This window comes from Canis lupus, unplaced genomic scaffold (genome assembly GCF_011100685.1).
Source record: "Canis lupus familiaris isolate Mischka breed German Shepherd unplaced genomic scaffold, alternate assembly UU_Cfam_GSD_1.0 chrUn_S2019H2218, whole genome shotgun sequence".
NCBI lineage: Eukaryota > Metazoa > Chordata > Mammalia > Carnivora > Canidae > Canis > Canis lupus.
Genome location: NW_023330893.1, coordinates 24478 through 40045, shown reverse-complemented (window position 1 = coordinate 40045; position 15568 = coordinate 24478). Strand labels below are relative to the sequence as shown.

The window sequence follows — 15568 nt, the reverse complement described above, 5'->3', positions numbered from 1 at the left end:
AATACCCAGAAATGTGACGTTTAACCAGTCAACATCAAATTTCCTGGTCAATTCTAGAAACTTGAATGATAGTCCCTACTACTCCACTTATTTATTTATTTGCCATAGGACTTAATAAACTTTTATTTTTTTAAAATATTGCCCCTAACCATTACTCTGTGGCTTGAACTAGCTCCCATAAAAAGAAAGTTACTTCTGCTCACCTGTGAAATACGAATTGAAGCCAGAATAATGACTTCCCTCTCCAAAGAAAGACTGCAGATGAGGAAGACACTGAGGATTGCATCTGTCAGAGCTCCTCATTTGTTAAGTCATGGTAAATAAAATTAGAAGGCTGGGGGAGACGGGTGGGCAAGAGATAAAAGAGGTCAAAGAAATAAAAAAGTATATAGTATTAAAAGATAAGGATCAAAACAGCTTCCAGAGAAACAGCTGGATTGTTTAGTCATGGTGACTAGTTACTGAGAAGCCCACAGGACCAGGTGATTGTGTAGTTCCTGGTGCTAGAGAGAGGTTGTTTATGTAGGATACGAGGTGATGAGGGATGGTGAGGAGGTTGAGGCCACCAGGTACTGATGCAGTCACCAGAAAACTGTCTAAGAGAGAGAGGAAAGAAGCCTAGAAAGAACCAGCATAAGACCATTAGGACTGGAGGTGCCCATGTCCCATACAAAGAGAGGAGTCTGCAGCACTGTTATGATCTTTGGATCTGAGTGTCATAGCCCTTAGAGAATCCAGACACGATCGCAGCACAGATAAGGGTACTGTCTGCTGCCCAGATTATCTCCAGCCTCTGGGAACTGTGTTGAATTAAATGGAATGGAAATAAACACCTGGGAAAAGTCTAAGAGGGGAATTGTCATATCTTTTGTGAGAAAAAGGTGTCCTCAATTCAGAGCTATCCTCAGCCACTTCCACATGAACCAGAGATCACCCCTGCTTTCATGTGTGTGTCTTCTCAGAGTTAATCAGTGACCAACAGAGAGAAAAAGAGCAAAGGGCCCCAGAGCTGAGATACCAAAGGTGACTAGGGGAAAGATGACAGGGAGGGCCTTTCTAACGAAGCTCTCAGCACAGACTGCAACAGATCTAAGTATCCAAGGGCCTTAACCATGGCTTGGATAAATTTTGCACAGAATAATTTCAGAAGGAAACAGGGTGTGGTCTGAAGGAGATTTTTTTTTCTTTTTTATTCCCATTCTAAGTATCTAATTTCCATACAAATAGAACCTAAGAGTAGAATAAAGAGATAATGGAACAATTCTAACTAGTTGAAAAGTCATTCCTAATTTTTTTTTTTAATTTTTATTTATTTATGATAGTCACACAGAGAGAAAGAGAGAGAGGCAGAGACACAGGCAGAGGGAGAAGCAGGCTCCATGCACTGGGAGCCCGATGTGGGATTCGATCCCGGGTCTCCAGGATCACGCCCTGGGCCAAAGTCAGGCGCCAAACCGCTGCGCCACCCAGGGATCCCCATTCCTAATTTTTTAAAAAATTGTTCATAATTACTTTGTTTTAGCTTCATGTATCTTAACCAACTAGGATCAACTACCTTCTGCATAGTACTTTCACCCTGTGTATCTCCAGATGACAGAAAAACATTTGTACACATTAGAGTAGTTAACACAGAATGAATTTTCTAACCCCCTCCTCCATTTAAATACATGTTCTACTCTACATACCCATACTGACACATACTTACATTGCATCTACATGGAGAATAAATGCAGGTCCCACAAATCAGTTTCTGCTATCTCAAATACATAAAATGTAAGACATGTAAAACACATCCACTGTTTTTTAAATCTTAAGTTTGTTGTTGCAGCCAATTTGTGACATCTCTTCTAAACAGACATGAAGCATATTTTTTTTCTCCCTTTCTTGCCGTGGCAATCCCGGAAGTGTGCCAGTGGTAGGGGATCATTATGATCTCCCAGGTCTTTACCCTAAATGCAGAGGGTCCTTCTCAAACACTCTTCCATACAGGGCCATAACTAAGACAGGCAGAGAGGCTCTGCTCTCGCTCCTCAGACAGCCATCTCTTGAAACCTGATCAAAGAAAGGAAAGGATTAACTCCAGTGCAGAGCTTTGCTTTCCAGCCCAGAGGCCTTCTCTGACAACCTCGCTCTAAAATAGTAACATGTGTACAGGATTTGGTGTCAGAAGATCCATGTGTCAGATCTAAAGGTCGAATAGGAGAGACATTTGGGTGAGAGTGCAGTGAGTAAACTATGGCACGGGTGGGTAAAACAATGATGTATAAAAACTTCTTTTAACTCATGAAATATTATCATTATTGGTCTTGTCATAACAACTTCTTAAAATAACATACCCACAAAATAAGCTGTAGATGTATTATTTAATATGTTTAATTTAATGTGTTCTATACCATGTAAATAAAGAGAACATCAGTTGCCATCATCCACAATCAGTATTTCTTTTTTAATGTTCCATAACCCTACCATGGCTGACGAAGATAGGTGGAAGACAGGCAGACAAAGGCCCCCCTCCCCAAGAGGAAACCACCCTTAAAAGGAATTTACAGCACCCTGGAAAGAGCCCTCCACCCCTTCCCATGCCATAGATAGATTGCAAAAACCAGACTGGGTGGCAGGCATACAGAGGATTAATCAGATTATTGTATTTATTTATTTATTTATTTATTTATTTATTTATTTATTTATTTATTTGCAGTTCAATTTGCCAACATATAGCATAACACCCAGTGCTCATCCCATCCAGTGCCCCCCTCAGTGCCCATCACCCAGTCCCCTCCACCCCCCGTCCACCTCCCTTTCTACCACCCCTTGTTCGTTTCCCAGAGTTAGGAGTCTCTCAAGTTCTGTCTCCCTTTCTGATATTTCCCACTCATTTTTTCTCCTTTCCCTTTTATTCCCTTTCACTATTTTTTATATTCCCCAAATGAATGAGACCATATAATGTTTGTCCTTCTCTGATTGACTTATTTCACTAGGCATAATACCCTCCAGTTCCATCCATGTCGAAGCAAATGGTGGGTTATTTGTCATTTCTAATGGCTGAGTAATATTCCATTGTATACATAAACCACAGCTTCTTTATCCATTCATCTTTCGATGGACACCGAGGCTCCTTCCACAGTTTGGCTATCGTGGACATTGCTGCTATAAACATTGGGGTGCAAGTGTCCTGGCATTTCAGTGCATCTGTATCTTTGGGGTAAATCCCCAACAGTGCAATTGCTGGGTCGTAGGGCAGATCTATTTTTAACTCTTTGGGAACCTCCACACAGTTTTCCAGAGTGGCTGCACCAGTTCACATTTCCACCAACAGTGTAACAGGGTTCCCCCTTCTCCACATCCTCTTCAACATTTGTTGTTTCCTGTCTTGTTAATTTTCCCCATTCTCACTGGTGTGAGGTGGTATCTCATTGTGGTTTTGATTTGTATTTCCCTGATGGCCAGTGATGCGGAGCATTTTCTCATGTGCATGTTGGCCATGTCTATGTCTTCCTCTGTGAAATTTCTGTTCATGTCTTTTGCCCATTTCATGATTGGATTGTTTCTTTGCTGTTGAGTTTAATAACTTCTTTATAGATCTTGGATACTAGTCTTTATCTGATATGTCATTTGCAAATATCTTCTCCCATTCTGTAGGTTGTCTTTGAGTTTTGTTGACTGTTTCTTTTGCTGTGCAGAAGCTTCTTATCATGATGAAGTCCCAATACTTCATTTTTGCTTTTGTTTCTCTTGCCTTCACGGAAGTATCCTGCAAGAAGTTACTGTAGCCAAGTTGAAAATGGGTGTTGCCTGTGTTATCCTCTAGGATTTTGATGGAATCTTGTCTCACACTTAGATCTTTCATCCATTTTGAGTCTATCTTTGTGTATGGTGCAAGAGAGTGGTCTAGTTTCATTCTTCTGCATGTGGATGTCCAATTTTCTCAGCACCATTTATTAAAGAGACTGTCTTTGTTCCAGCGGATCGTCTTTCCTGCTTTGTCAAATATTAGTTGACCATAGAGTTGAGGGTCCACTTCTGGATCCTCTGTTCTGTTCCATTGATCTATGTGTCTGTTTTTGTGCCAGCACCACACTGTCTTGAGGACCACAGCTTTGTAGTACAACCTGAAATCTGGCATTGTGATGCCCCCAGCTATGGTTTTCTTTTTCAATATTCCCCTGGCTATTCGGGGTCTTTTCTGATTCCACACAAATCTTAAGATGATTTGTTCCAACTCTCTGAAGAAAGTCCATGGTATTTTGATAGGGATTGCATTAAATATGTAAATTGCCCTGGGTAACATTGACATTTTCACGATATTAATTCTTCCAATCCACGAGCATGGAATATTTTTCCATCTCTTTGTGTCTTCCTCAATTTCTTTCAGAAGTGTTCTGTAGTTTTGAGGGTAGAGATCCTTTACCTCTTTGGTTAGGTTTATGCCTAGGTATCTTATGCTTTTGGGTGCAATTGTAAATGGGATTGACTCCTTAATTTCTCTTTCTTCAGTCTCATTGTTAGTGTATAGAAATGCCACTGACTTCTGGGCATTGGTTTTGTATCCTGCCAGACTGCCAAATTGCTGTATGAGTTCCTGTAATCTTGGGGTGGAGGCTTTTGGGTTTTCTATGTATAGTATCATGTCATCTGGGAAGAGGGAGAGTTTGACTTCCTCTTTGCCAATTTGCCTTTTATTTCGTTTTGTTGTCTGATTGCTGAGGCTAGGACTTCTAGTACTCTGTTCAATAGCAGTGGTGAGAGTGGACATCCCTGTCTTGTTCCTGATCTTAGGGGAAAGGCTCCCAGTATTTCCCCATTGAGAATGATATTTGCTGTGGGCTTTTCATAGATGGCTTTTAGGATGCTGAGGAATGTTCCCTCTATCCCTACACTCTGAAGAGTTTTGATCAGGAATGGAGGCTGTATTTTGTCAAATGCTTTCTCTGCATCTATTGAGAGGATCATATGGTTCTTGTTTTTCTCTTGCTGATATGATCAGTCACATGATTCTTTTACCAGTGTTGAACCAGCCTCGTGTCCCGGGGATAAATCCCACTTGGTCATGGTGAATAATCTTCTTAATGTATTGTTGGATCCTATTGGCTAGTATCATGTTGTGAATTTTTTGCCTCCATGTTCATCAGGGATATTGCTCTGTATATCTCCTTTTTGGTGGGGTCTTTGTGTGGTTTTGGAATTAAGGTGAATCTGGCCTCATAGAATGAGTTTGGAAGTATTCCATCTCTATCTTTCTGAGCAGCTTTAGGAGAACAGGTACGGTTTCTTCCTTGAACGTTTGATAGAATTCCCCAGGGAAGCCATCTGGCCCTGGACTCTTGTGTCTTGGGAGGTTTGTGATGACTGCTTCAATTTCCTCCCTGGTTATTGGCCTGTTCAGCTTTTCTATTGCTTCCTGTTCCAGTTTCGGTAGTTTGTGGCTTTCCAGGAATGCGTCCATTTCTTCTAGATTGCCTAATTTATTGGCCTCTAGCTGTTCATAATATGTTTTTAAAATCGTTTGTATTTCCTTGGTGTTGGTAGTGATCTCTCCTTCCTCATTCATGATTTTATTAATTTGAGTCTTCTCTCTCTTCTTTTTAATAAGGCTGGCTAGTGATTTAGCTATCTTATTAATTCTTTCAAAGAACCAACTCCTGGTTTTGTTGATCTGTTCCACAGTTCTTCTGGTCTCGATTTCGTTGAGTTCTGCTCGAATCTTAATTAACTCTCTTCCTCTGCTGGGTGTAGGATATATCTGCTGTTTTTTCTCTAGCTCCTTTATGTGTAAGGTTAGCTTTTGTATTTGAGTTCTTTCCAGTTTTTTATGGATGCTTGTATTGCGATGTATTTCCCCCTCAGGACTGCTTTTGCTGCATCCCAAAGATTTTGAATGGTTGTATCTTCATTCTCATTAGTTTCCATGAATCTTTTTAATTCTTCCTTAATTTCCTGGTTGACCCTTTCATCTTTTAGCAGGATGGTCCTTAACCTCCACGTGTTTGAGGTCCTTCCAAACTTCTTGTTGTGATTTAGTTCTAATTTCAAGGCATTATGGTCTGAGAATATGCAGGGGACGATCCCAATCTTTTGGTATCAGTTCAGACCCGATTTGTGACCCAGTATGTGGTCTATTCTGGAGAAAGTTCCATGTGCACTTGAGAAGAATGTGTATTCAGTTGAGTTTGGATGTAAAGTTCAGTAGAGATCTGTGAAATCCATCTGGACCAGTGTATCATTTAAAGCTCTCGTTTCTTTGGAGATGTTGTACTTAGAAGACCTATCAAGGGTAGAAAGAGCTAGATTGAAGTCACCAAGTATAAGTGTATTATTATCTAAGTATTTCTTCACTTTGCTTATTAATTGGTTTAAATATTTGGCACCTCCCACATTCGGGGCATATATATTGAGGATTGTTAAGCCCTCTTGTTGGATAGATCCTTTGAGTATGAGATAGTGTCCCTCTTCATCTCTCACTACAGTCTTCGGGGTAAATTTTAGTTTATCTGATATAAGGATGGCTACCCCTGCTTTCTTTTGAGGACCATTTGAATGGTAAATGGTTCTCCAACCTTTAATTTTCAGGCTGTAGGTGTCCTTCTGTCTAAAATGAGCCCCTTGTAGACAGCAAACAGATGGGTCCTGCTTTTTTATCCAGTCTGAAACCCTGCGCCTTTTGATGGGGTCATTAAGCCCATTCACGTTCAGAGTTACTATTGAGAGATAGGAGTTTAGTGTCATCATGGTATCTATTCAGTCCTTGTTTTTGTGGATTGTTCCACTGAACTTCTTCTTAAATGGGAATTTTAAGAGTCCCCCTTAAAATTTCTTGCAGAGCTGGTTTGGAGGTCACATATTCTTTCAGTTCCTGCCTGTCTTGGAAGCTCTTTATCTCTCCTTCCATTCTGAATGAGAGCCTTGCTGGATAAAGTTTCTTGGTTGCATGTTCTTCTCATTTAGGACCCTGAATATATCCTGCCAGCCCTTTCTGGCCTGCCAGGTCTCTGTGGAGGGGTCTGCTGTTACCCTAATACTCCTCCCCATAAAAGTCAGGGATTTCTTGTCTCTTGCTGCTTTAAGGATCTTCTCTTTATCTTTGGAATTTGCAAGCTTCACTATTAAATGTCGAGGTGTTGAACGGTTTTTATTGATTTTAGGGGGGATCTCTCTATTTCCTGGATCTGAATGCCTGTTTCCCTTCCCAGATTAGGAAAGTTTTCAGCTAGGATTTGTTCAAATACATATTCTGGCCCTCTGGCCCTTTCGGCGCCCTCGGGAACCCCAATTAAGTGTAGGTTTTTCTTCCTCAGGCTGTCGTTTTTTTCCCTTAATCTGTCTTCATGGTCTTTTAATTGTTTGTGTCTTTTTTCCTCAGTTTCCCTCTTTGCCATCAACTTGTCTTCTATGTCACTCACTTGTTCTTCCACCTCGTTAACCCTCGTCGTTAGGACTTCTAGTTTGGATTGCACCTCATTCAACTGATTTTTAATTTCTGCCTGATTGGATCTAAATTCTGCAGTCATGAAGTCTCTTGAGTCCTTCATGCTTTTTTCTAGAGCCACCAGTAGCTGTATAATAGTGCTTCTGAATTGGCTTTCTGACATTGAATTGTAATCCAGATTTTGTAACTCTGTGGGAGAGAGGACTGTTTCTGATTCTTTCTTTTGAGGTGAGGTTTTCCTTCTAGTCATTTTGCTCAGTACACAGTGGCCAAAAACAAGTTGTATTGGGCAAAGGAGAAAAAGAGAGGAGAGAAAGAAGGAAAGAAAAGAGAAAAAGAAAAAAGAAAAAAGGAAGAAAAAAGGAAAAAAGAAGAAAAAGAGAAATAAAAAGAAAGAAAGGGAAAAAAAGGGTGGGGGAAGCAATCAGAAATCAAAAAGAAAAAAAAAAAAAACACGGGGGAGTATCTTCTGATTCTGTATACTTTAAGTCCCTTGACTTCCCCTGGAACTTGTCCGTCTAGCTGGTCTTCTGGGGGAGGGGCCTGTTGTGCTGATTTTCAGGTGTTAGCACTTGGGGGAGCTGCTCTCCCCCCTCCTGGTGCAGGGCTCAGTGGGGGTTGTTTACCCCGTGAGGCCCCAGGAGGAACAGCCCCAGTGGCGGGGCCAGCTCTGGAGCCCTGGAGTCAGCCCCCGAAGGAACTCCGGAGCTCTCCGTCTGCAGGGCCTGGAGGCTCCGGGGTGGGGCCGCTGATCTGCTCAGCTGGGGCAGGAGCGTCCTTGCTGTCCTGGGCCCTCCCGGCCTCTGCCTGTCCCCGGGGGAGGCCGGATCCTGGGCTGTGTCCCGGCGCCCTGTGCTCCGGGGCCTGCGCTGTTGGATTCGCGCTCCTGGAGCCGCGCAACCCCCTCCGCGGAGCAGCTGCCCGAGCCACTTCGAGCTGCTCCGGATCCCGCCGTGCGCGCTGCAGCCCTTAGGGAGCTCGGCGCACTCTCCCGGGGCGCAGTTGCTGTTACTGTCCCGGGGAGCCCGAGGGCATCCCCGCCCTCCTGGGTCCTGCTCCAACTCCCTGCGAGCCCCTTTCCGCCCGGGAAGGTCGGTGCAGCTCCTGCTCCTCCGGGAAGGGGCTCTCCTGTCCTGGGGACACTCGCCCCGGCCTCAGCCCGGCTCCTCGCGGGCCCCTCCCCCTTGGAGGCCTTTTGTTTCTTTATTTCTTTTTCCCCGTCTTCCTACCTGATAGAAGCGCGAACTCTTCTCACTGTAGCGTTTCAGCTGTTCTCTCTTTAAATCTCAGGCCGAATTTGTAGGTTTTCAGGGTGATTTGAAGGTTATCTAGGTAATTTGGTGGGGACAGGTGACTTGGGGACCCTACTCTTCTGCCATCTTGCCCCTCTTCCTCAGTCATGCATCTTGATTGCACTGCATTGTGATGTGAAATGAACTTTTTACTCTGGACTCCAGTTGAAGACAGTTTGAAAATAGTTGCTCTAAAGTAACCTGACACAAAACAAGAATGCATGGAAGTTGCAGTCTTTTAAAATTGACTCTGGCTGGCTGAGAACAAATCTATCCAGTTTATATTTTATTTTGCAGCCAAGAAAGCCGATTCTGATCTTGCTAAGACTAAACAAATAAAGCATTCTGGGGGAGATACCTCAGTGATAAATTAAGTGATAAATGAGGCTTTGGAATATTGGTGAGGTCTATAGCCGATGACCAAGAAAAAATGCTGCTGCCCCGCGCTTTAAGGAGTGGCTGATTATATACCTGGGAAGTGGAAGGGTTTTGAGGATAGTGTACTCTCTAAGGAATTTTGGAAGCAAGGTTTCCAGAACTCTGAGGGGGCTGGCTATTATTGGGAAAGGGTCACTTATTACCATCTAATAAAACCTGAGTCATGTGACCTTTCAGATGTATATCAGTGGGCCAGGTGCTTGGGGGATGATTGCCAACATGTATCTTGGGGGTTTATAGATAAAGGGAATTTTTAAAGGAATTTTTATATTTTAAAGTAGACTCACAGGGTCCTGGGGGTTGGACTAATATTGTCTTCTGCCCTTAGCAAAGTATGAACATCAAGGTGGTTGAGTCCTTAGAGGAAGGTCCCTCTGCCTGTTTCAAGGACTTGTCAATGGGCTTTGTCTTCAGTTGGTCCTCTGTTCCCCCATAGTTAATGTTATACCAACTAACTGAATCCAGCACAATTTTTAAAGAAATGCAGTAATGGGGCACCTGGGTGGCTCATGTCATGATCCCAGGATCCTGGGATGGAGCCCTGCATTGGGCTTGCTGCTCAGCTGAAAGCCTGCTTCTCCCTCTCCTACTGCCTCTGCTTGTGTACTCTCTCTCTTTCTCAAATAAAATCTTTATAAAAAATAAAAATAAATGTAGTGATGATCTAGTAAAAAAAAAACTAATTAAAACATCCATCTAATACATTGAAGCATTTTTTGCCTGTATGTAATATTGACCTTCTACTGTGTGCAGTACATCAAAAGCACCTAGGGCATATACTTGATCTGTTCGCTTCTCAGGCATTTTGTAAGTTAAGTGACCCCATAGATCTTTCTGGCAAACTGCATAATTTCCTGTGTTTCTCTTAAGCTCAATGAAGGAGAGTTCATCAAAATAAACCATTCCCAGAAAATTTGACTGCTCAGACAAGGTTGGCTTGACACTGCTGGCATAAGCACTCCAATTAACAACCACAGGATAGGTGGGTTCTCTTCAAGGCTGGGACTTCAATTCTGAGAGCATAAGCTGGCCACTCTCTGATTCCATGTCATAGTGATACACTTTGACCATTTCTAGTGTGCAGATTCCACTCCCTATGGAAGTAAACACAAAGTAACACAAGTATCGGTTCCAAATTTTGCATAATCATAAAACGATGGAATCCCATAAGAAATCCCATCCCCATAAAAAATTAAATATAACTTTATCAAAGCATAAACACTTTCAGGACAGTGAAGGAGATAGCTTGTTATACTGGCATGGTTCCAACTTGACTCTGTGTCCTCCATAAGGTACTTGGACTGAAATTAGCAATTGACTTAGGCAGCTTCTCTTTTTTTATATAAGCTCCCCCCTTTTTTAAGGCAACTTAACAACAATGAGAAAATTCCCCAACACAAAGAATAATTTTAGCTTTCTACTGACCTGTCTAATTTATTTGTGCTTAAGTTTCTTCATCTGGATCAATGAATAATCAAGCAGTCAGGAGGGGAGCCTACATTAGCTTGACCATGGATGCTAGGAAGGATAAATTCTAAAGATCTGCTTAAGTCTCAAATGATTTTATCACCTCAAGAACAAGCTGTATTTCAATTTTACTAATGGACATTGGCTGCAAATTCTTTACATCTGGCTTTGGTTTTTGGTGGATTTGTTTTTGTTTATGTGACTTGACTTCTCTTTACCTCCCATTTCCCTCCTGTGAAGTTGAAATAAAAATGTTTTGTGGAGGCCAAGAAAATTAGGGACATTCAAGTTTAAGATTGGCACAAGACAGCCATTTTAGCTTCGGCAGCCATCTCAGGCCATCTGACCAGGCCACTGTGACGAGGTACTGAACTCTACCTTACCCCGGCTACAGAAAAAAACACAAAGCGTGCCCTTATCGGAAGAAGGAAGCAAGATCTTGTGAGACCTCTTTATTGGAGATTCTCACACCCCAACCCTTACTGAAAAACCCCACCTTACCCCTAGACCAGCCCATAAAAACCCAGCTGTAACCCCCCTCGGGGTCTAAGTCCCTGCTCTGCTGTGTCGGGTATACATGGACCCAAGCTCGAGCTTGTTAATAAACCCTCATGGACTTGCATCGGTGTCAGCTCCTTGGTGGTTTTCTCGGATTTGCCATCTTAGGCACAACATTTAGGGGCTCGTCTGGGATCCGAGAGGCCCCCAGGACCCCATCCAGAGGGTTCCATGCCTGGTGAGTACTGAACTGTTCCACCTTTTGCGCGCATATTCTCTGAGAGGTTTTTTTTTTTTTTTTTTTTTTTTCTCTGAGAGCTCTAAAGTGTGTTTTTACTTGTAGGAATTCCAATCTGTATTAGGTCGACATTGGCTTAAGGCGGACGCTCTGGCGGGCCATCCACCGGGGGTCTTGGGAGATGGCCCTTGCTCCCGCCTGGAGGACGGGGTCCTCATCTGTAAGGAGGGCCACCTGCCAGCCCTTCGGTTTACTTTGTTTTGTCTCTGTGGCCGCACTGGAACGTTTGTCTGTGTTACTGTGTCTTTGTTAAGTGTCATAACTGTCTGTGCCTTGGTATGAACTAGGGACATAATGGGGCAGACACAAACCACCCCCGTCTCTTATGTTCTCCCACTTCTCCGACGTTCGGGAAAGAGCTCACAATCTGAGCACGACATGAGGAGAGGGAAATTTCAGACTTAATGCAAGGTACAATGGCCAACCTTTGATGCAGGATGGCCCCGAGAAAGAACTTTCCACCTACCTATTATCTTACAGGTTAAGGCCGTGATCTTCATGGATAAACCGGATGGCCACTCTGACCAGGTGCCCTACATCCTGGCCTGGCAGGACATGATCGAGAATCCCCCTCCTTGGCTAAAACCATTTTACCCCCCAAAGCAGGACCTACCAATACTCTAGCCCTGCCAAAGGCCGAGAAGGAGACTGACTCTAAGACCAAAAAACCCCTTTATCTGGTCTTGCAGGATTCCTCCCCGAAGGACCTGATTCTCCCACCGCCCTACCCGACACCCCCTTGCCCTCCCCCCCCCATCAGAGGCACCGGGGGCTGCAGAAGGGGCGCCACCCCTCCCTGACAAGGGAGTCCCTGTGCACGGGTTGCAGCGAAGACTCGCGGAGGGATCCACCGGACGGCCCCACCCCCTAATGCGGGGCCAGCCAACTCCACCGACCCTCCCCTCTGTGCCATGGGACCCGCGAGGAGACCGGTGGACAGCCAATGTTATATTGGCCGTTCTCCACCAGTGATTTATATAATTGGAAAACCCAGAATGCAAAGTTCTCTGATAACCTGAAAGATCTATCGGGCTTTTAGATACTGTTCTCTTTATCCACCAACCTACAGCTTTTGCAGGTTCTCTTCACCACCGAAGAGAAAGGACGAATTCAGGTGGAAGCCCGGAAGTCTGTCCTGGGAGAGGACAGACAGCCGACTCAAAACCCAGACCTCATAAATGCTGCCTTCCCCTTATCCCACCCTACCTGGGACCACAACTCGGCTGAAGGTAAGGAGAGACTCCGGGTCCACCACCAGACTCTAGGGGCAGGTCTCCAGGCTGCCGCGCACAAACCGACCAATCTGGCCAAGGTATATGATGTGAGACAAGGTAAGGATGAGAGTCCAGCAGCCTTCTTAGAATCATAGAGGCTTTTAGGCAGTTCACCCCTATGAACACAGAAGCCCCAGAAACAAAGGCCGCGATTATCGTGGCTTTTGTTAACCAGGCCGCTCCAGACATCAAAAGAAAACAAATGGGATTAAATTCTTTGGACATCTAGGTCTTTTCCAAACAGGAAAAAATGCTGAAACGTGCATTTGAATCTGTTGGTGAACATGCTTTGTACTTAACTGTTTCATAAATTTGCCATCTAAAGAATTCTGGTGTGACAGTTCAAAATCAGTTACTCCTTAGTTTTTACTGGAGACTAAGGTTTCTAAGAATGAAAAACTCTGCTAAAATAAGACTGATGACTGATAAAGGAAGCAACTCTGTATGTAGGAAAGGAGATGTGTAAGAAAGATATAAGGAATGGGAATATATTTTGTTCAAGGCAAAAGAAAGTAATTTTGTCCTAAATGAGACTGACTGAAAGAAATGGCTTGGGACAAATTCTGAATGCAAAGGAAGGTGTAGAAGGTTTGTGAAGGGAAATCCTTGGAAAGGAATTTTAGATATGGTCAGGACAGACTATCAGATATGCGGGGGCAGCCGTAACCTCGGAAAGGGAGACCATCTGGGCAGAGCCGTTGGCAGCCGGAACATCAGATCAACAGGCAGAACTGATCGCACTGGCCAAGGCACTGACCATGGGAGAAGGTAAACGAATAAACATCTACACCGACAGCAGGTACGCCTTCACCACTGCTCATATCCATGGAGCACTTTACAAAGAGAGAAGGCTTCTGACAGCAGAAGGAGAGACTGTTAAAAATAAAACAGAGATCCTTGAACTCCTGAGGGCCCTCTGGCTGTCCAAGGCACCAGCTATCATCCATTGTCCAGGACACCAAAAGGCAGACACACCAGTAGCCAGGGGAAACCGGCTAGCTGATTCGAAAGCAAAGGAGGCGGCCCTTTCGGTGACCCAGGTCTTAACAACCATGCTACCCGATCCAGGGGCACCGACCCTGCCTGACACCCTCAATTATACTGATGCTGACTTACACTGGATCAAACGCTTGCCTATGACCCAATGCTTGCGTGGCTGACGGAGGGCTGCCAGAGGAACTAGGACGACGAGTCTTATCCAAAATGCATCGGAGTACTCACATGGGAACAAGGAAGATGGAAGACCTCATACGACCTGCAAAAATCACTATTAAAGACTCTCGAGCAAGGATGGAGCAGATTGTGGCAAGCTACCATGCATGCCAATTAATTAATGGCACTGCCCATGGATCTAACCCGGGTACCCGGCTCCAGGGGCGAGTGCCCAGGAGCCTACTGGGAAGTGGACTTCACCGAATTAAAACCTGGAAAATACGGATACAGGTATTTACTAGTGTTTGTAGATACTTTTTCAGGATGGACAGAGGCATTTCCCACCAAACATGAAATGGCACAGATCGTGACCAAGAAACTGCTGGAAGACATTGTACCGAGGTATGGTTTTCCCATTAGAATTGGGTCAGACAACGGCCCAGGATTTGTCTCTAAGGTAACACAGGGAGGGGCACTAGAACTTGGGGCAGATTGGAAATTACATTGTGCATATAGGCCCCAGAGCTCAGGACCGGTAGAGAGGATGAACAGAACATTAAAGAAGACCTTAACTAAATTAGCCCTGGAGACTGGCGGGGACTGGGTGAATCTCCTCCCCTTCGCCCTTTATACAGAATGAAACTCCCCACATGGGGGAGGGGCAGGATGGCGGAAGAGTAGGGTCCCCAAATCACCTGTCCCCACGAAATTACCTAGATAACCTTAAAATTATCCTGAAAAACTACGAATTCGTCCTGAATTCCTCTAAGGACTCAACCACCTTGATGTTCATACTTTGCTAAGGGCAGAAGACAATATTAGTCCAACCTCCAGGACCCTGTGAGTCTACTTTAAAATATAAAAATTCCTTTAAAAATTCCCTTTATCTATAAACCCCCAAGATACATGTTGGCAATCATCCCCCAAGCACCTGGCCCACTGATATACATCTGAAAGGTCACATGACTCAGGTTTTATTAGATGGTAATAAGTGACCCTTTCCCAATAATAGCCAGCCCCCTCAGAGTTCTGGAAACCTTGCTTCCAAAATTCCTTAGAGAGTACACTATCCTCAAAACCCTTCCACTTCCCAGGTATATAATCAGCCACTCCTTAAAGCGCGGGGCAGCAGCATTTTTTCTTGGTCATCGGCTATAGACCTCACCAATATTCCAAAGCCTCATTTATCACTTAATTTATCACTGAGGTATCTCCCCCAGAATGCTTTATTTGTTTAGTCTTAGCAAGATCAGAATCGGCTTTCTTGGCTGCAAAATAAAATATAAACTGGATAGTTTTGTTCTCAGCCAGCCAGAGTCAATTTTAAAAGACTGCAACTTCCATGCATTCTTGTTTTGTGTCAGGTTACTTTAGAGCAACTATTTTCAAACTGTCTTCAACTGGAGTCCAGAGTAAAAAGTTCATTTCACATCACAATGCAGTGCAATCAAGATGCATGACTGAGGAAGAGGGGCAAGATGGCAGAAGAGTAGGGTCCCCAAGTCACCTGTCCCCACCAAATTACCTAGATAACCTTCAAATCACCCTGAAAACCTACGAATTCGGCCTGAGATTTAAAGAGAGAACACCTGGAATGCTACAGTGAGAAGAGTTCGCGCTTCCATCAAGGTAGGAAGACGGGGAAAAAGAAATAAACAAAAGGCCTCCAAGGGGGAGGGGCCCGCGAGGAGCCGGGCTGAGGCCGGGGCGAGTGTCCCCAGGACAG

At 44.1% G+C, this 15568-nt stretch overlaps 1 protein-coding gene across 1 annotated transcript; it reads right to left on the bottom strand.

Moving 5' to 3' along the window:
* Positions 1 to 1700: 1700 nt before the first annotated feature.
* Positions 1701 to 10215, bottom strand: VNN3 (vanin 3). Its single transcript, XM_038589419.1, is given in 2 exon segments — positions 1701 to 2052; positions 9874 to 10215. Coding segments are annotated over 2 exon segments (435 nt in total). The 5' UTR covers positions 10201 to 10215; the 3' UTR covers positions 1701 to 1944.
* Positions 10216 to 15568: the final 5353 nt, after the last annotated feature.